At 27.5% G+C, this 20,740-nt stretch overlaps 1 protein-coding gene across 1 annotated transcript; it reads left to right on the plus strand.

Moving 5' to 3' along the window:
* Positions 1-16,919: 16,919 nt before the first annotated feature.
* HDA6 (histone deacetylase 6) lies at positions 16,920-20,443 on the plus strand. Its single transcript, XM_020358213.3, has 6 exons — positions 16,920-17,692; positions 18,277-18,717; positions 18,810-18,952; positions 19,411-19,501; positions 19,579-19,700; positions 19,981-20,443. Exons 1-6 carry the CDS (start codon positions 17,123-17,125, stop codon positions 20,048-20,050), a joined length of 1,437 nt encoding a protein of 478 aa, XP_020213802.1. The 5' UTR covers positions 16,920-17,122; the 3' UTR covers positions 20,051-20,443.
* Positions 20,444-20,740: the final 297 nt, after the last annotated feature.

Raw genomic sequence — 20,740 nt, forward strand, 5'->3', positions numbered from 1 at the left:
GTTATTCACAATTGTTTTGTCCTATTTTACTATTAAGTCTTTGGTAAAACTTCACTTTTCTTGTTAAGTGTACAGTAAACAAGAAAAAATTTAAAGAGATGAAATTCATGCGATTAATGAATAAAATGGAGCAATTATGAACTTTGAAGTCATGCAAGTTTGTACTTGTCTAATGCACAATCATGCTTCAAGTGAAAGCACACCCAAATGCATGCTTGTGTTATAAAGCACGGCCATGCTTGCCAACATGCGCAACTACGCTCCCCTTAAAGTGCCCCTAAATGATAGATCACCTTACCACTAATAAAGCATGATTGTGCTATAAAGTATGAGTGTGCTTTCCTATAAGCTTTCTCGTGCTTCCTGTTTTAACAAAGCACATCCAAGTTATTAAGGATGGTTGTGCTTAATAAAATATGCATGGTCATGCTTAAAAGTCCACCCTAATTTTTTCCTATAAATAGAGATATTCAGACCACATTGTAATCATTTAGTTTTTAGTTTTAGTTTTATATTTTCTCTCTTTCTCCTATTTTAGGGTTGTGATGTAATTGTTCTTTTGTGAACCCCAATGATGAATTTATGAGTTATTTTTACTGTTGTATTATTTTAGTATTTTATTTCTTATCTCAGATAATTAGAAGTGCATGATCAAACTCTTTTAATTAATAGAAACATAAAATAATTGAATTCTAAAAATTGGCATGATCAAGCTATTTTCTTAATTTCTAATTGAATTAATTTATTAATTCGCTTCTATATGCATATGCGTTTTTTTAGAACAAAACTCTTATCAATTTGAGTTTTTTCTTAAGATAAAGATTGTTGGCTTCCTAAAACCATAGGGTTGTCAACAATTTCAAAAATACAATTAGCGACATTGTTTTATAATTCATGAAATTCATCTTTGGGGTATAAGTCACAACCCTAGGGTTTTTATCAATATTATATTTCTATTTTTTGCTTTAATTATGTTTTATATCTTTTCCCAAATTAAATTTGTATTCCTTCAAACTACTGAAAATCACGATTTTGTTGGTAATCGCTTGAACCTAGTCCTTTGGGTTCTATATCTAGACCCTGTTTATTATTACTACTATGGTAAGATATGTTTTCCTTTAAGCGTATTTAGATGAAACATAAGTTGCTATTCAACAAAAAATCACATTGAGTATAGAAGTAACATACAACTATACTACCAACCAATTACAACATATAAACCACATTACACAACTCCTTGTAGTTTCAACTTTATCAACACAATAGCAATATCTCAACTTACAACACAACAACAACATCTCAACTTACAACACAACAATGCAAACTCATCACAATTCAATAATAATGCAATTTTTTCAATCCAGCAAGATATCAGTCAATTTGGATAAAAATCCACAACAACATGATTTCTCAAATTTTTTCATTTAAACTAGGAAAATATAGTATTCCTATCAAGGTAAGACAACTTGGATGTGGGTCTACTATGACCTTAGCATACATAACTAAGCCTCATATGAGATTAGTCTGTCAATTACCCCCAAATACTATTGCCCCTTCTAGCACTTAGTTTGGTATTTTGGCTAGGATAGCAAAAATATTCATACCTGCAAGTATCCGTAGATAAAATCTACCACAAATAATAAATGGGTAACCTAAATGGATACCCACAAATAATGGGTATGGGTATTTTCTTATCCGTTTATAAACAAGGTAGGGACGAATATGGTAGTATTCATACTTGTAGGTACTCACTAAATAATATTATTTAAATATTCATATTTTTATCTTACATTTTTTATATTATTTTTAATATTTCAAAAAAATTATCATTAATTATAAGTTTAAAAATTAGTATCAATTATTTATCATAAATATTTTAATATATTTAACATCAAATATAAGTTTAAAGTTATTTATAATATTTTTTAAAAAAATTAAAATAATTTATGAATATCCATGGATACTCATGGGTATTTATAAAATTCGTGGGTACCTGCAAGGATATGGGACGGGTATGGAGCAAATTTTTATCTAATGGGGCGGGTATGGGCATTCTACTATTCACCCCCCACAGGGCTCCGTTATCATCCCTAATTTTAGCATCCAACCCTGTACCTTACTCTAATTTGATTGTTTTATACACGTATAGATCAACATGGTCCCTATACGAATCAACATTGGTCGCTTTATAATCAATATAGCTTGACCTAGTCCTTATACTATGCTCGTTTTATAAACGGTAACTTGACTTTGTCCCTATAGGACATCAACTAAGGTCCTAAAGGATACTCACAATCCACTTTAAGAGTCAATTTCTTAAGAAGGATTTTCAAAAAATTAGGCTCTCAGAGCATCACAACACAATATCCTCACAGTGAGGTATTTAACTTTAAAATCATCTTTCCTCTAGTTATAAGTCAACCAACACAATAAAACTTAATACATAAAACATTCTCAACACAACTACCTCAATTTTTCAAAATATAACTTTTTAGCAACTCAACCATCAATATACATTATCCCAGATCAATGTATAAAAAATTAACAACAATCTCGCACCTAGTGTTAGTGAGGCAGAGAGTTCTTGGTCTATGTCACATCTGATGCTTTGAAGTTGCACTTAGCATGATGATAAATTTTTCACTTGGTAGAATCACAAATACGGCTTTCCACACCTGAAACTCAAGAAAATCCAACATGCAAAGCCAAAAATAAAAGCTATATATCATAAGCATTTCATTTCTCATCAAAACAACTACATGCAACCAAAATCAATCATCATTCACCCAAAATCTCCTCAAATGTATTCAAACACCCAAAACCCCACAATATAAGAATTTCACCATTTAATCATCAACATAGCCACGATTTAAATGAAAGCCAACAACATACAACATCAACAATCAACAAGATTTAGGTTCTAGCTTCTCTTACCTTAAAGTCAATCAAAAAAGAGGAAGAAGGAAAAATGAATCTAAGCTCTAAGCTAACTCTATACCGACTTGGATTCTCATCCTTCTAAGCTTTGAATCACTTCTCAACCACCATAATCACTCTTAAGGAAAGGGTAGAAGTGAATCTGAACATTCAAGTCAAAAGAAGGAGAAAGAGCCTTCAAACTTCAGAGCATTTATCACTAGACCATCTTTCTAAATTTCTTTAAGAATGAACTTATGAAACTTAAATCTTAAAAAGAAACATTATATATCTTCCCCTTATAGGTTCAACTTGACATCTGTTCAGAGACACTCCAAAACACTAAAGCTTTTGAGAATTCCTAAATTCTCAGACTTTCTCAACAATAAAACAACAAAATCACCATTGCACAAAATCATCAACAATTAATAAAAATGTACGGTGTTACATTTATAATATTTTCATTTTTTATTTACTCCTTATAAAAAAATTATATTTGTCCTTATAATATATAAATAAATACTTTTAGTTATTTTTTTTTCAAATGGAGAAACTTAAAACAAATAAATTATTATTAAAATTAAAATAAAAAATAAATATATTATAAAGACTAGAGTAAAATAACAAAGAACAAGGAGGAAAAAAAAATTATGGAACCAAAAGTATATTTAAAAATAAAATAAAATAAGAGAGAGAGAAAAAATATCATGGAAACCAATCCTTTCTTTATATATATTTTCTTCATTTTCTTTGCTAGTAACCCATTCTTTTGTAAATGCTACTTTTGCAAGTGGTGAAATAAGTCCTTGGCAACATCAGCACGATGTACCTTGACATAAACTTTCATCCCCCCTTATCCCTTGTTTTTCAGTGTTAACAAAAGTAGACAATAAAGAGACTAATCAAATTTTCCTTAACTCTCCTTAAACACCAATTTCCTTTAATTATTCAAAAGTAATCAAAAGAAAGAAGGCCAAGTACACAATATTGGGGGCATTATTTCTCTCGAGAAGTTGACTATTCCAAATTAATTTGGTTTATTTCTAGCTGTACTATTTAGTTGATTTAGTGTTTATAAATGAGAAAATGACAACCTGCAGTGGCAGTAATTTCAATGTATCTATCAACAATTTCGTCCCAGCCTGCATTTTTGACAATCAAATCCAGAGACATGCATGTGATTTAACACAATCTCGTTTGTCCTTCTGAACGATACAGTATAACATACAATGAACTTTTATGTTTGTCAATTACTTCGCTCAAATATGTAAATAAATTCCTGCATGTTTGAACAATTAAACGTGCCTTTCGTGTAGTCACGCACACCTTGCAAATATTTGAAGTTGAACTAGTTAATTCTGAAAAATTGCGTTTATGTGACCAGGTAGATCTACATGCCCCATTCTGTGAATAAAATGGCATTTATTAGACTTATTTTTTAAATTATATGAATTATATATAAATTTAATTTACTCCATAATTTTTTCAGCAACAATTTAATTAATAAAATTTAATATTTATACAAAATTATTAAAATGTCATTTTATGACGTTTTGCATTATTATCAATTAAAAAAAAAGTGTATACCATAGTAGGACACCAAAACAAAAGTAAATTGTATACGAGGGGTCGACGAGGATTGGAAGCTACTGGTCTTTCCTATAAAAGAATTGTCATTTTCAAACGGTCCCAACCAAGAACAACTATAAAGCTTTCTTTTCAAGTGATGATGATCACAAAATGATAGTGAAAGTTTAGGGTTCTGATTCTGAAACCATTTCTTTCCCTTCATCCTTCTCCCAAATGATTAGGCCCTTTGCCTCACTCTAAACTTTTGTCCGTCTTCATTAAAATACAACGAATTAACAAAGAAAAAGATGGGCCTGAATTTTCTTGTCGTTAACCCCATTCCTAAAATGACCATCAAGGACACATTTATTATCTCAAATTGAATTCTATCAGTGATGAATAGAAATGGGTTTTGAACACAAACTATACAGGCTGTCAAATCTTCTCAAACAGTTAAAATTTACAATACATAAACTTCTTTTTTTTATCATTTTTTTAATTTAGTTTTAATATGTTATGAATATATTTAGTTACTCTTAATTGAGCACATGGATGATATATATGGTGTAATTAGGACAAATTAAAATTTAGTTTGGGTACAAACAAAGAGCACCCATATCAATTGCAGGAAATCATCTTAAGAGATTCGCAAATTTTGCAAATTTTGAATCAAATAGAATTTATGGTTTAGAAAGAAATATATCATAATTATGCGACTCCTTTAAATGTCTCAAAAATATATGAAAATGTCTATGCATAAGTATCTTGAAGTCAATTATCTTTCACCGAAGTTTGTGCCTTAAACGTAATCAGACTAAAATAAATTACTTATTTTAACCACCAAAATAAGGAAAACTTATAAATTACTTTTAAAACCTAGTTATAATTAAATTTAATTAATTATAACTAAATTCTTAAGTCACCACATTGTCGGCCAGTGTCTACAATACATCTTACATCGTCAGCTGCTAAACATACTTTACTTCAGAATTCTTGTATAGAAATCTCAACGATAAATGTAAATATATATTAATTATTTTTACCGAAAATTAAATTAAATTTTATCTTTTTAAATTATTCAAGCACTTATTCACAAACATTAAAAAAAAAAAAGTAAAAAAGTAAAAAAGTAAAAAAGGTCTTACAAGTTTCACTTAAAAACTTAGACGACCAATATAGGCAACGGTAAAGAAAGATTTCAACAGCATAATACAAACATAATCATCCATCTCCTTTGTACACATTTGGTGTAAATCCTTCAAAAGAAAATTTATTCAGCGAAGTTCATCCATTTTCTTATTAATTGATACCACGCAACTCATAAATCCCTCTTAATTAGCAAAGTTGCATTCATGAGATTGTGCAGCAAAATGAACTTTTTTGTGGATGAGAATTATTGCTCAAATCTAAACAAAAGCCCAATAGGTTCATCCATGGGAGAAGACACAACTTCTGACCATCCGTCCCCACGATAAATTAAACACACATTTTCTGTTTTTAAAAGAGAAAAGTTTCCTAAAGTTTTATTAAAATTATAGATTAATTTTGATAATATATATTTACTTAATTTAAATTATATTTATTAATGTATATTATTAAAGTGAAACTCTAACCGCAATTATAGAATTATATTTAAGTATTTTCCTTTTTAAACATTAACTTACTAGGAGTTTTCAAATAATAATTTTCCAATGTAAAAGAAATAAGATATATTAATAAAAACGACAAGCAAACTCAAACCAACATTCTGATCACTAAAAGTAATAGTAAGTTGTTCGATATTTATTTTTTTAACTGAATAAGATTTGATCTCTGTGTTGCTATAAAATTGTAATTAAAAATATCACTTTTTTTTTATAAAAATAGAAAAGATCGCAAAGAAAATCGCAATGAAGATTGAACCTAGTCTCGATGCTTCTAACTACTCCAATTTCTTCTTACTCAATCACAATACTAACCCTAGTGATTTTAGAAATACCAATTTATTTCTATAGGAGTCAATTTAGTGAGAAGAAATTATAACTTTTTATATTAAAATAATTAATAAATAAATAAATAAAAACAGCATGCTGAGCTCTCCCGTTAGTCCAGCTCATCTTATAAACATTGGGCCAAAGTGCATAGGTTTATGGATATGGGTTAAGCACGATTAAAGCCTCGCTAAAGCATTTGTCGGAGGCACCCAAACTGCTTAGACACTCAAGCCTGCCAATTATATACTTGCTTAATTCAAATTAAATCGGCTGTAACTAGGATGAGTTTAAATTAATCTATATTGAGACACTTAGTTCATAAGCTAATAAACACAGTTCTTTCACTTTACATCTTCATCTTCATCTTTATTTTTATCTTTATAAAAGTAGTAATGTTGTAGTTGAAATGCAGTCATGTTATGTATATAAAAGTAATAGTATTGTAGTAGAATACAGTCATGAATGCAAAGAATTTATGTATTTGAAATTTAATTTTTCCATTTATTTGTAGTTTAATGATATATTATAAATTTAGTATTTTTATAAGTATTACATGTATTTATGCAAAATTTTCTAAAATCCTTAAAATAATTGTTAATTGTATACTTTTTAATGAAAAAAACACATTTAAATAGAAATTTAGTTTAAAAAATTTATTAAAAAATGCATAAAATTTTATACAATAAAAAATCTAATAGTTATATATATATGTGTGTGTGTTTTGGAACAATTTATCTAATATCTCTTCATTTTTTTCCCCTTCATATTAATTGTCACATTTTCATGGTTTTGTAATATAGATTTTAATGAATTTTTTTTAAAAGATTTTTTTAATCAAGATTTTGTAATATAAATTTTAATAAATTTGTTTCTTAAGAATTTATAAGATTTGAAAGATTTTATAAAATTTCAAAGGACAATATGAATTTTTTTTAAAATAATACAATTTATCTACATACAAAAATGGAAAGGCTTAGATAAAAATAAAATAAAATCAATACACTTTCAATCCTTTAATAAATAATTGATTATGATTTCATGTTCTAAGTAACATTTTTATACATCCATATTTATATTTTTCATTCATACTATTCAATTTGAACAATATATTCAAATTTATATTTATACATTCTGTAACTTATATATATATGAAAATAATCTATTAATAATATAATGAATTAATTAAATAAATCATCTATGTGTAGAACATGTTATCAACCTAATTCTTATAAACACATAAGTCATTTTGAAAAGATCACATAACAATAAGAACAAAAGACATAGTTCCAAAGTTTAGAGGGTGAGAAAAAAAAATTTCACAAATGACTAAAATCAAAATTTATTTATTTTACAAAGATTAAAAATATATTTAAATTACTTTATTTTTATAATTAGAAGATATAATAACATACTCTTATCATGAGTTTGCTCATTTTAGGTGTAAAGTAATATTTTTAGTTGTGTCTCATGTCCAAAACAAATATTGAATTTAGTCATTTATTAAATAACATAAATATCAATTGTGTAAAAACAACTTTTGAATATAAAAAAGTTGAATTAATTATTTTAAATGTCAAATAATCTAATTTTAACTTTAAACGATCCTAAACCAAATTAAAATATTAAAATAACATAATCTTCCATATTAGTTTAACCTTACCAAAATAATGGAAACCAATAATCAATCATAAGATTAAATTATATTACTTTTGAGATAAAGATTTAAATTTTTAATTTTTAATTTTAAAAATATCTTTTTGATATAAAAATATGGTTTTAAATATGTTTTAATCTTTATAAAATTAATAAGTTTTAATTTTTGATCCTTACAATTTTTTTCTTTAAAATTTGAAACTATATTTTTAGTTTGTATTACTATGTGATTTGGTTGATCGATCATTGTAGGGTAATTTTTTAAAACTAATTACATAAATAGGGTTGTTTTGAAACTATTTACACCTTTAGGGCAGTTTACTACAGTGTCGTTATGGACCATAGCGATACTAGTGTCACGTGTATATTATTTTTTTAGAAGTCATGAAAGCTATATTATAAAAGTCGTCAAAGCCGGTAGCGCTTCAAATAAAGTCGCTACAGCCACTAACGACACACAATGGCTTCATGTTCGGTTGGGAATTTTAAAAAAATAAATTAATGAAGTCGTTATTGCCTATTTACGCCTTTAAATTTTTTTTTTCAAATTTTTCATTTTTTTGGATCATGAAGGCTATACAGCCAAACAAGTCGCTATGAGCCCACAACGACCTTGTTTTTTTTTTTCTTCTAGATTTATTTTACCAATTTTTTTTTAAAAAAATTAATTTTATAATTTTTTTTCTTTTGCATTTTTTCTACATTTTTTCCTTCAGTTATTTTTTTCTTTTTATGTTTTTTCTTTTTTTTTTCTTTTCCAGATGTATTTTAATAATTTTTTTTTTACTATTTTTTAAAATTTTGTACTTTTTTTTATGGACTACTAGAGTCGCTAGGGCCCATAGCGATTTTGTGTCGCTATAGGCCATAGCGACCTCGTTTTGTTTTGTTTTTTTTACTTTTCTCCACATTTATATTATCAATTTTTTAAAAAAATTTATTTTATAATTCATTTTTTTCTTTTGATTTTTTTTTATTTACATTTTTTTCCTTCATTTATTTTTTCCTTTTATATTTTTCATTTTTTTTTCTTTTCGAGATGTATTTTAAAAATTTTTGTTTACTATTTTAAAAATTTTGTAATTTCTTTTTCTTTTTCATTTTGTTTTTATTCTGTGACTCAATTTTTTTTTTTCAGTTTTTTTAAAATTTTTTCTTTATAAAAATGGAGTTTTTTTTTATCTTAATTATTTTTATTTAAATTTATCTTAAAATATACTATTAATTTATTTTTGGTTGACTGAGCTATTTTGGGCTATTTTTAAAAAATCTTGTTTTTTTTTTAAATTATTAAATTATTTTAAAAGCTCAACTCTTAAAATAAATATATTTTAAAATATTTTTTTATTTCTATGAAAAGAATTTATTTTTTATAAAATTGAGTCATTTTAGATGGTGAAGCAGCCCATAACGATACTAGTAAAGTCGCTACAGCCGGTATCGGTAGCAACTTCTACGTGGCTAAATTCAAGCCGTTTCAGTTATAAAAAAATATTACACGCGGCACTAGTGTTGTTATAGGCCATAGCGACACTGCAATAAACTGCCCCCAAAGATGTAAATAATTTTAAAACAACTTTATTTACGTAATTAGTTTTAAAAAATACTCTACAATGGTCAATCAGCCATGTGATTTTTTTTTAATTACTTATATGTCTATTAAAAAGTTAAGTAGTGATACTCAATATTTATAGGTCCTTTCTAAAATTTGTAATACTTTATCAATGTACGACACATCTAATAATTCTTATAAATCTTAAAATAAATGTTATTTATATATCTTAAAATATCATTTGAAAGGAAATAAATGTGTTGATGTTCTTGTCGAGTTTGGGACTCAAGGAGATGACTGTTTGGTTTTGTTTCAAGAGCAACCAGTAGCTATTGAAGAAATTTTGTTAGATAACTTTGAGCATGTTATACCAAAGAGTTTCTTTTGTTTGCAGTTTCTTTCTTTGTCAGTTGTTTTTCTTTTTTCTCTCTTGTTTATCGAAAAAAATATCATTAGAGATAAAATATAATAATTTTAAATTTTAGAAGATGAAAATCAAAGAAAAATATTTTACAAAAATCAAAACTAATTTTTACTCATTTTATATTAATGAAAAATAATGTTTACAAATTTTAAAAGGATGAAAAAAAAATTATAAGAACTAAAATCAAAATTATATTATCTTACAGGGACTTGAAACATATTAATAAAAAAAAATATTATCTTTTTATTTAGGATGTTGCTTAGAGTAAAAATAGTAAATTTATTTTAGAGATATATTTCCTTTTATAAAATTTGAATGCAAGGTTAATAAATATTCATTGAGATATTACTGTGGTTGCAAACATATGTGACAGAAACACCAAAAAAAAATAAAATTTGTGTGATGTTTTCTTATATTTTTAATGTAATTTTGAACATGTTTTTTTGTCGTGTGTAAAGAAATATTTATTTATTTATTTTTGTTTCTAATACCCTAAGGGGACAATTGTTTCACGATTAAAACACCATTCTTAAGAATGTGAGTTTGAGAATATATAATTCTTATGTTTATTACAAGTTTTAAAATCTTATTCCCGGATATTATTTATTTTCAGGAAAGTAGTTATCTCATATTTTAAGTCATTTAATTCATGGTGAAGGGTGGGAAAGTTATATTCCCATGAAAATATAGAAAGCTATTATCTAATTCAACTATAACTTTCATTCTAACTTTATTTTTTTAATTTAATTATTTTAAAATTTGAAATATTCATAAGAATGTTTAAATCTAACCAAACTTATTTTTAACTATTCTTGTGAATAATGTTTCTAGTTGTATTATTTCATGGAATCATATTTCCAATAATATATTATCATCTTGTAAAATAAATACCTCCTAATTAAAATATAGAAGCATTATACTATTATGTATAATTTAGTCTATTTAACTTAACATCGTTAAAGTAAATACATTTTCTCCCATTTAGAGATTAAAATATTACATCACCCTTTCATCATATGTTAAAATGTAAATAAATTACACTTTTTCTCCTTAAGAAAAGTAAATAACTAAATATTAATACTCACTCTTATATTATATTAAAATATTTAGGGGGGTGTATTGGATTAGGATTTTAAAGGACTTTTTTAGTTAAAAAAAATCCTGCGGATTTTAAAAGACTTTGCAGGATTTTCATGACTTTTAAGATTTTGCAAGATTCTACAAGACTTAAAATCAGGATTTTAATGGATTCTGCAAAACTTTTAAATTAGGATTTTAATGGATTCTGTGGGATTTTGTGGAGTTTTGACATTTGATAAGATTTAAAAAAAATTATACATTCAAATTTAAAAAGAGTCAAAGATAAAAATAATAAATAAAAAAAATAATGTCTAGATAAATAATAATAATAATTCTCTATAATATTCTATCCTCTTTTTATAGTATCCACTATCAATTGTAACAATTCATCGGAATCATCCTTAATCCAAGCTTCATAGTTTTCTTTCTCTTTTCATTTTTCTTTATTATTTCCTTGTGAATCTCCCATTTGAATTACTAAAACAATATATGTTAAAAAATAGTTATATAAATAATTACGGATAATAGACAAAATCAATAAAATTATATTATTATTTTTAGAAGCACACCATCATACAAGATTGAATATATTTTTGCTATCCAAATGGATCAAATACCTCAGTTATTATAAAAAAAATGTAAAAACGAAAATATAGAAACATAAGATAATTTTTTATATAAAAAAATTAGTATATTCGATACTGAAAAAATATTTAGATATATAATTTTTTTTATATAAACAGAAGTATTTAGATATAGAGAATATATATATATATATATATATATATATATATATGATAATTTTTAACGATATTTATAAATATAAATTATTCTAACAAATATTTTAACAATATTTTCTTTTTTAAAAAATAAGTTAATGAAGGCATAAATCTTAAACCCTAAAAAATTAGATATTGCAATGTCTTATGTTAATTTTCTTTTTTTAAAATATAAAAAATCTTAATTTCATAATATAAAAATAAAAAAGAAAATTCATAGTAAAAAAAATAAAATAATTGTTGAGTCATAAAAGGAGGAGGGATAAGAGTAACAAATTCAAGGGAAAGAGAGAATTCGCAATTTTTATGCTAAGAGGGTTCTTCCCCCTACTAAGATCCATTTTTATCTCATTCTACTCACAAAAACCCTAACAAATTCATCTTATACATATATATATATATATATATATATATATATATATATATTGTTGAGATTATGATATCAATTTCATCTTTCACCTTTTTCTTTTCTTAACGTGTGTCATAAAAAAAAATTACCACTTAAAAGTTAAAATTTCAAATATTTTTTTGTGTTATATAAAGGAACAAATTCAACTACATAGAATAAAATAAAGTAAGTCAATTAAAGAGAACGAACAGAAAAATAAAACAAGTCAATGACACTATCATTTACATATTAGAGTTTCACAAAATAGGAGAATGGTATGAGAATAGTATTATATATGAGCAATGAACAATAGTGTAGTATTATTAGTAGAGAAAAAATGGAGAAGACAGGAGCATAGAAAAAAAAGATGAAAAACTCACTTGAAAATTCTTAAAACACTTGAAAAATCATTTCAAACAATCCTTCAAAATCCGATGGGTTTGGATGGGATTGTTTTATGAATCTGGTATTTATAAATAACACTAGAAAGTCTTTCAAAATCCCTCTCACACAACAATCCTTTAAAATCCTTAAATTTTTGAATACCAATGGATTGTTTTTAAGTTGTAAAAAATCTCAAATGAATACCAGTGGATTTTAATGGACTCTTTAAAAAATCCTAAAAATCCATATTGAATACCACTGGATTGTTTTTAAGTGACATAAAATCCTGATTGAATACCAATGGACTTTTTTACTCAAAAAAAGTCTTTTAAAATCCTACGAAATCCTAAACCAATACACCCCCCTTAATTTAACATTGTTAAAAATCTTTATCGTAAGATTTTTAAAAATATTTTTAATTAGAATATATGTAAAATATTTTTAGTTTATCAAGTTGATATTTACTTGTTAATTTAACTTTTTTTTTGTAAATTATATAAATAAATTTAAATAATTTATAAAATAATAGTTTAAAATTATAATATTTATATGAAGAAACATACAAAATATGCATACCTTTTTAAAAAATTGGAAGCAGTTTATTATATAAAATAAAAGTTATATATATAAATAAATTAAATTAATAATTATATATTTATACCTGATTTTTACAATTTTTGTATGAAAAACATATAAAATGTGAATACATATAAAAAAATTGAGAGCATCGTAACTATTTATGTTATTAGAGATTTTTTCTTTTTTCAAAAAATATATTTATCAGACTATTTACATAATTTTTATAATTTTACTTTATGTTTGTTAATATTCATAGCCAACAATTAATTGTAATATATATATATATATATATATATATATATATATAAATAAGGGAATATTGATAATCTTTTATGGGTCGGGCTTGAATTTTTTATTGGCCAAAGATTCCAAAAAAAACGGAATACCTAAAAAAAATTCAATGCTAAAATCAAGATGGACTCGTATCTTTAGAAAAATAATAAATGAATAATAATTTTATCTCATTTTATGTAATTATTTATACTGATCATAATAAACTTTGGTATTATGGACCTTGTTCTCTGATTACCAATTAGGTAATGCGGACTGATAATTGATTATTCTTTAAATTTACTTGCTTTCTTCATTAAATACTTAATTCTTGTCATATTTTTTTAGGCTTAATAGCATCAACTATCTCGTTCTGTTTGGCGATTGAAAGTGACGAGCTAACGTGAAGGAGATCTATCTTGGTCTTTTCAAAGGATGAGAGGACCTATATCAAATTGCGGGGATAAATAACTTTGTTGAACTTTAACGTCAGAGTGTCGATTATCTTAACTAAAGTTATCAAAACGGGTCAACCCAACTCATTTGACCCAGCCCACCAAATTTATTAGCTCGGCTCGACCCACAATGGTTAGCCCACCAATTAGGGGTGTTCATGGATAGGTTTTTTCAAAAAATCAATCCAAACTGAACCAAACCGTTTTATAAAAGTGGATCAGTTAACTGATCCATTTTTTATAAAGTAGATCGGTTTGGTTTTTTAAAATATGGATCGATTTTTTTGAAATTATATCGGTTCGGTGCGGTGCAGTTATCCACTTTTTTACTCATATATGGATCGGGTTTTTTAGAAAACCAAACTGAACCGAACCGATCCACTTTGTAAAAATGGATTGGATAACTGAACCGGTTTTATAAAGTGGTTCGGTTCGGATTTTTTTTCAAAATGGATCGGATTTTTTAATATGGATCGGATTGGTTATGGATCGGTTCGGATCAATTTGGATTTTTTGCACACCCTTACCACCAACCCACCTAATTTTTTTTAAAAAAATTATAATTAAAATACTTAAATTAAAGTGTGTAAAAAAGTCAAAACAAGAAAATAAAAATCCTTTCGTGAGAGTGATTATTCATCAATATTAAATTTTATTGGAGGTTTGAGTAGATAAATTTATAGCAGTTTCATGTTGTTTATCAATGATTTTATCTTTATCTATAAAAAAATGATATCTTGTTAAAATAATACACATATAATAATAAATAGTTAAGTGAGTTGTTAGTGGGTTGGATTGATGGACTAGTAAGTGGATTGGATGGGTAGACTGACCCACCTCGGGCTCAACCCAGGTGGGCCGAGTTGAAAGTGGACCAGGTCACATTTTTTTACCCATCGTAATTTTTTTCTTCCAATCTAACTTGTTTTCAAGATGGGTCGGATTAGCCCACAAGAACTCACTTTAACAGTTCTAATCTCGACTATCGAAGTGGTCGAACCCAAGGGCGATGATGTGGTATGCACTTTTCCTATGGTATTAATTTTGTTTTTCGTGATTGAACAAAAGGTTGACATGTGACTTTCAACTCCTCTTTAATATATATATATATATATATATATATATATATATTTATTTATTTATATAATTTTTTGTAATATTTTATTTTGATAGTATGGTATATATGTACATGATTAATATATAATTAATCATTAGGGATGATTTTAACAAAGATTATAATTAATTTTAAAATTTTATTATTTTTTCACTTAAAATTTTATTATTAATGCGTTTATAATCATATTATTGAACAATAAATGGTTAAATTGTTCTTAATTTAGGTGAATTTTTTTAAGGGAAAATTTCTCTAAATATTAATATTTTTATATAATAAAATTTAATAAGTATAGTAATTAATAATTTATAAGAAAAAAAATCAATTTATCTAAATGTTTGTAAAAATACTATACTAACAAAATCAGTTAAATATTACCTTAATATATTTATATCAAATTTAATTGTCCTAATATATATATATATATATATATATATATATATTAAATTTAATAAAATAATAATTAATACTAAGTAAAAATAAGTATTTTATTTAAATATATTTTTAAAAATTAACACCTATTAAAGACTACCTTAATATTTATGAATTATGATTGATCATAGTCTTCAATTTTTAACCATGAAATTTTAGATATTAAATTTTAAAAGATTCACAATTCTAATTTCAATGTTAACTGTTTGAATGTTCATTTAAGTTGTAAGATTGATCATGACATGTGATTAAATAGATACTACAATAACTAATATCTAATAACATTTAAACTAAATTATATTTTTCTTCTCCAATTTATTACTAGTTTTTATGAGATATAAATGGGGAATAAAAATATAATTTTGCCTATATATTACTATTATATACTAATTGTTATAATAATCACTTAATGACATATCAATATATCATAATCAGTGAGGAGTGAATGCAAAAATTTCAAGCAACAGAGACGTTTTACAGTCATTAAATTTTAATATTTCAAACTACATTTATTTTATTTTATATGTATATTTGAATTTTTTAATCTTATAACTCTTTCAATATATCGTCTTTAAGTTTTATCACTAAATTTTAATATATTTAAATATTTTTTAATAGTTTAGATAACTTTTTTATATTATCATTCAAATGGCTGATTATAAATTTAAATTTAAATTTATATATTGAAATAATTTATTTATTATAAATTATAATATAGTATAAGTTGTGGAATGAAAAATATTTTGTTATTTAAATTTTAATTATATAAAATAAATACATATTATCTATAATTGTTAATAAAGAAAATATATTTTTAAATAATCACTTTTGTCTCATTTTAGTTTTTGAATTTTTTTTTCATTTAGTTATACAATATCTTCTTATATATAAAAGATAAAATGAATTTTATATATATATATATATATATATATATATATATATATATATATAAATGTAATGCGTTAACCTCTTTAGTATATAATAAACAAACTAAAATATAATTTTGCATATACTAGTATTTATTTTATAATTAAACTTAAAGTAAAATAAATGTAGATTTTTTTTAGACTAATTGCAAAAATAGCACATGAAATACAACTATAAAGAATAAAATAAAAAAGTATTTAAAATATCTAATTAAAAAACTTAAGAAAATAAGGTCGAATAAATTTGTGGAAGCGATATTTATGTTAAAAATTAATTTTTATTATATTTGAAATTATAAAATAATTTATAATTATAAATATATATTTTACTTATTTGAGTTGTTATAATATGTTTTTTCTTTATCCGCAACATAATAAAAAACCTATAAAACGAATGCTGCGGATTAAAAAAAAAAAAGAACAAGAAGAAATTGATGTTTGGGATATAAAAAACAGATTTAGCGGCATGGTGAAGAAAGGAAAGAAAGGGGTTGAATTGAATTGTAGAGAGTAGAGAGTAGAGAGTAGAGAGAAAGCGAGGCGGAAGAGGGTTTGGTTTGGGTATTGAAATTTGGATCTGGTAGTGTACAAGTAGCGAAAAAGAGAGAGAGAGGTTTATACATTTATAATGGGATCGCATCGCATGGGTATGAAAGAGGAGGAGAGTGGCATAGAAGAAGGTGGTGCCTCGCTGCCATCAGCAGGCTTAGATGGGAAGAAGCGAAGAGTGACATACTTCTACGAGCCAAGCATCGGCGATTACTACTACGGCCAGGGGCACCCAATGAAGCCCCACCGCATCCGCATGGCGCACAACCTCATCGTCCACTACTCCCTCCACCGCCGCATGGAGATTAACCGCCCCTTCCCCGCCTCCCCCGCCGACATTCGCGGCTTCCACTCCGACGACTACGTCCGCTTCCTCTCCTCCGTCTCCCCCGAGACCCTCTCCGACTCCCGCCACCTCAAGCGCTTCAACGTCGGCGAGGACTGCCCTGTCTTCGACGGCCTCTTCGACTTCTGCCAGGCCTCCGCCGGCGGATCCATCGGCGCCGCCGTCAAACTCAACCGCCAAGACGCCGACATCGCCATCAATTGGGCTGGCGGTCTTCACCACGCCAAGAAGTCTGAGGCCTCTGGCTTCTGTTACGTCAACGACATTGTCCTCGGCATCCTCGAACTTCTCAAACTTCACCGTGTAACTCTTTCAACCTTCTTTTTATTGCTTTCACCCCTTTATTCGACTCTACCGTTTTTAAAGGAAATGCAGCTCTGTAGTTCATTCCTAATCGCCAAACAGTAGAGCAGGAATGAATGCCCTTTCCATTCTGATTTTGATTCCACAGCTACCATGCCAACTGCTTAGTAAAAAAACAAATAATTTGATGGTGTAATTTATTGTTAAGCTGTAACTTCATGATTGTTACACATGTTGTTCAGAGTTAAGATTGGATTCTTCCTTGCCAGTTCTCCTTTTTTGGTTTCATGTTCTTCAACAATGCACACTTGTCTTTTCAAATTTTCATACCTCTTCTCTGTGTAAAATTGTATTTTATTAAATATGTTTTAGCCTCTGAAATTTTCTCAATTTTCACTTTTAGTTCCTCGACAAGAGGACTAAAAGCATATTTAATCTAATTCAAAATTAATTTTTGTACTTATACACTGCAGAAACTTGTTGTTTGTAATATGAGTTATTGTTTTTGTTATTTAGATAGCATATTTTCTTTTCTACCTTTGCTGAAATTATTTCCTCACTATCTGTTCCGTGTTGCTCCTCAGCGTGTGTTGTATGTTGACATTGATGTTCACCATGGTGATGGTGTTGAGGAGGCCTTTTACACCACTGATAGAGTGATGACAGTGTCTTTCCATAAGTTTGGGGACTTTTTCCCTGGCACGGGACACATCAAAGACATTGGGCTGGGCTCAGGAAAGAATTATGCTGTCAATGTCCCTTTAAATGATGGGTTGGATGATGAGAGTTTCAGGGGTCTGTTTCGAGCCATCATTCAAAAAGTCATGGAGGTTTATCAACCTGAAGCAGTTGTTCTTCAATGTGGAGCAGATTCATTGTCTGGGGACAGGTTGGGTTGCTTCAACTTGTCTGTGAAAGGTCATGCAGATTGCCTTCGTTTCCTTAGATCTTTCAATGTTCCTTTAATGGTCTTGGGTGGGGGTGGATATACAATTCGGAATGTTGCCCGTTGTTGGTGTTACGAGGTCTGTTTCTTTCTCCTTTTGGGCCAGATTATAATGTGACTCGGTACTTGTTTAATTTACTTATTCGGTTACATGCTTTTTCTTTGTTTTAGACAGCAGTGGCAGTAGGAGTGGAGCCTGATAATAAGTTGCCTTATAATGAATATTATGAATATTTTGGTCCAGATTATACTCTCTACGTCGATCCAAGCAACATGGAGAACCTAAATACACCCAAGGATATGGAAAAAATAAGGTGTTTCTACTATTAATTTCATCTTGGTTGAGTTATAATTAATAATTCTTATTTAATTTTTTTATTCCTCTTAATTACAACTTATGAGGAAAAAAAATATATCGGCCTTAACTTTAAATGCTTTACATTTTGCTGCATCCGTGCACATCCTTTCTACAATTGGTGATATTTCAGAAACTTACAAGTAGTTGCATAGACAAGCTATATTTTATATCTGAGTTGTTATTTTCATATGGTTGTGAAGACAAATTGTGTTGTCTAGATAGAAAATGTTTAGTAAGGTTATCATGGAAGTTGTGCCTCTGTTTGTGGCAGAAGCCAGTAGGATCAGCCTAGGACTGAACTTTGTCAGAATTTAAATTTCCCATGTCTCATGTATAAAATATTCAGAGATTTCTAACATTTCCCTGGATTAAGCTGTGACTTATATTGCTTTTTTGCCCCCATTAAATTTCAAGGAACACATTACTAGAACAGATTTCCCGACTTCCCCATGCTCCCAGTGTACCTTTTCAGACAACACCACCTACCTTAGAAGTTCCAGAAGAGGTCAGTACTTGGTAACAGTTGCAGTTACTGTCCCTCTGCTATTCGCTTCTTTTTGTTTGATTTTATTATGTATTCAGGCGGAAGAGGACATGGATAGAAGACCTAAACTTCGTAAATGGGATGGTGAAGATTATGATTCAGATCCCGATGAAGATTTAAAGGCCATTTCCGGGTGCTCAAACATCACTGCCCATTCGAGGTAACAAATATCTTGTCTCGGAGCCGATAAATCCGTTTAGTTTACAAGTCCCTCTTTTCAGTTGATAAATTGTTGGTTTGTAATTGAGACCGCGACCTTTGTGACTCCATCTAGCTTGATAAATATTCTAGAGTCGGTTTAAATCGAAGTTTTGTCTACATAATAAAGCTTACTATACTAACTGTACTATTAGACAAGTTTCTTATTAGTCGTATAAAGTGAATTTAATAATCATTTGTCTACTTTTTTTGAAAGTGGAAATATACTCTCTTTGCTGCAGGGACATTGCAGATGACATGGAAGAAGAGAAGAAGCCAGAAGTGCATCCATCATCATCATCTTGTTGTTGATAGAATAGAGCAGGTTCTTGCATAGCACGTGTGTATTGTAATCTTTAGCGTAGACTATTCCGTTTATGGGGGAGATCATTACTAAATAACACACAAACAACTCTTGAGAACGCAAATATAATGAACACATTGTGTAAATGAAATATAGTGTAAAACATTGGTTTGGTATCCCCCGTAGGCACTATTTTTGTTCATTCAAGTTATTTTCTTTTGGTCCCTGACCTATACTTTGTTCTGTTTTAGTTTCTCATAGTTAGTTTAGTTTCATCATTCTCATTTTTGCACACGGGGTCATCACTTTAATTTTGGTTCTTGTATCTTTCTTTTACCTGTATGATGTGGATACGGAAGAAAGTGAGAAAGGTGCAGAATGTTGTTTTATTGTAACTTTAATTTTGGCTCTTGTATCTTTCTTTTACCTGTTATGTTTGTCATATTATTGAAGTTAGAGTCGTCTGCAGGATCACCTTTGGCGCATCCAGTTTTAGCATCAATTGTTTTATGTAATTTACAAGTATCGTTACTCTAAAGTGGAGGATATATTCCTTTTATTTGTTCTAGTGACACTATCCCTAAAGGGACTACTTTTTTTTTTTTTTTTCAGTAACATTATACCCAATAGAGGAACCACGTTTTTTTTTTGGTGACACTATCCTCAATTGTATTGCCATAGTCCACAAAAGAGGGACA

The sequence above is a fragment of the Cajanus cajan genome, chromosome 5 (assembly GCF_000230855.2).
Source record: "Cajanus cajan strain Asha chromosome 5, NIPB_CcT2T_4, whole genome shotgun sequence".
NCBI lineage: Eukaryota > Viridiplantae > Streptophyta > Magnoliopsida > Fabales > Fabaceae > Cajanus > Cajanus cajan.